Raw genomic sequence first — 1682 nt, 5'->3', positions numbered from 1 at the left:
ATTTCTGTCTCGGTTACTTCCAGTTGGGTAGAGCTTAGCACTGAGGCTGGCCCGCTGAATAAGCTCAACACAAGTTTGTTCAATGCCTTCAAATAGGCATATAAAAGACAAATGACAAACACAACGAAGACTACGTCTGTAAGTAATTGAGTAGGAGTCTTTTTCCCTTTTTCAAAACTTTCTGTAATTCTAAATATTTTTTATAATTAAAACAAAAGATGAGCCAAAATTACCATAGGTGAGTAAAAGAGCCCCAAATAAAAAACACATTGATATGTTGCCACACACTTGTTAAACACCTGGCACTAAATCCAGTCTGAAATACTCAGACGGGTTGGTTACGTGGATAGAATTTCCTTGGCGCATTACCAAGTAGGTTCCCGGCCTTCGGCAGTATAATTTACCGTCTTAAAAGAGGCCTTCAGCAAAAAGATGCTTAAGGAGATGATCACCCAAATTTCCCCATTTCTAAAGCGCTTGAGAATCTCCCCCCACCCAGGATGTGGCAGACAAAACACCGCAATTCTTTCTACACGCCAATGATAAGAGAACGCAATTGTTTCTGCGAGGTCAACAAAGAACACAATATCCTTACACAATATATATTCTCCTACCCGCCCCAGAGACAAGCGAGCTTGGAAAAGCCCAGGCAGCTCTGGCTTCGGCCCGAAGCAAGCCCACCCCCAAGCGGAGCGCGCAGCTCCTTTCTTCCCGGGACGCGTGCGCAGCGCACTCCCCGGCCGCCGCCGGCGGAGCTGAAAGGGGCGCTGACGTCACCGCGCGGAGGAACACCCGCTCACCCAAGGAAACGAGTCCGCGCACCTGGGATTTCCCTAGCCCGCAGGAGATGTTCTCTCTCCTTTTGCCCCAGTGCCAAAGCTTTCCCAGCTCCTTTCCAAAGACCTAGCTTTTTTCCCGGATTCTTCTGTTCGCTGCACGGGGAAGGAAAGGGGGGTAGGAAGAGAGTCCTATACAGTGTTGTTTACAAGGCGGGAGCTGGTTTAGGGATCGGTCCGCGAGGGCGGAGCCGAGGGAGCCGGCACTTCTTTCTCCCTCTCCTCCCTCCCTAGCCTTCCCCGCGAGCGGACGCGGCAGCGCCTCGGTCTCGCTTTTTCTTATTTTCCCCCCCTTCCCCTTCCTTTTTTTTTCTCCTTTTTTCCCCTTCCTCCCTTTCACCATTTCCCCTTGGAGGCGCTTCCCCCGGGCAGGGGCAGAGCCGGTCTCCCTCCCCGCCTCTCCCCGGCCCCCGCCGCCCTATGGAGAGAGGGAGCCCCCTCCCCACCCGGGCACTAGCGGTGGCCGTCGGAGGAGCGAGACCGGCGCTGGCGGCCTCAGGTCCAGGGTCGTCATGGAACTGATTCGCTGACCGACCCACCGGCTGCAGCCGTGCGTCCTGCTCGAACCCCAGTGCCCCCGGCCCCCGGCCCGGTTCCCCCCTCTTCTCCCTCCTCCGTCGGCCCGGTCCTGGTCCCGCGCGCCCCGCCGCCGCGCGCCGAGGAAGATGAGGTGGTAGCGGGGCCCCCGGATGACCCCGCGTCACCACTGCGAGGCGAAGAGCTCTGCCCGGGAGGAGGAAGAGGAGGAGAAGGTGAGCGGGCGGGGCGGGGGGCTGCACGGGTCTCCGCCACCCGCGCGCGCGCGCCGCCCACCGGGGAAGCTGCGCCCGCCGAGGGTCCCCCCCC

At 58.1% G+C, this 1682-nt stretch overlaps 1 protein-coding gene across 2 annotated transcripts in view; it reads left to right on the top strand.

The window, feature by feature from the left end:
• The first annotated feature begins 1051 nt into the window (after positions 1-1051).
• The window catches only part of CCNI (cyclin I), a 21521-nt gene continuing 20890 nt past the window's right edge, over positions 1052-1682 (top strand). Inside the window, exon 1 of one of the 2 annotated variants that reach the window (XM_023750306.1) lies at positions 1052-1588. In XM_023750306.1, the coding sequence (XP_023606074.1) occupies positions 1526-1588 (63 nt within the window). In that variant the 5' untranslated portion in view covers positions 1052-1525. The remainder of the gene's footprint in view (positions 1589-1682) is intronic. The other variant, XM_006084513.3, reaches the window with a different exon arrangement.

Source organism: Myotis lucifugus, unplaced genomic scaffold (genome assembly GCF_000147115.1).
Source record: "Myotis lucifugus unplaced genomic scaffold, Myoluc2.0 scaffold_12, whole genome shotgun sequence".
Lineage (NCBI taxonomy): Eukaryota > Metazoa > Chordata > Mammalia > Chiroptera > Vespertilionidae > Myotis > Myotis lucifugus.
Note: the sequence above shows the minus strand (reverse complement) of the source record. Positions and strands in the feature narration are given on the sequence as shown.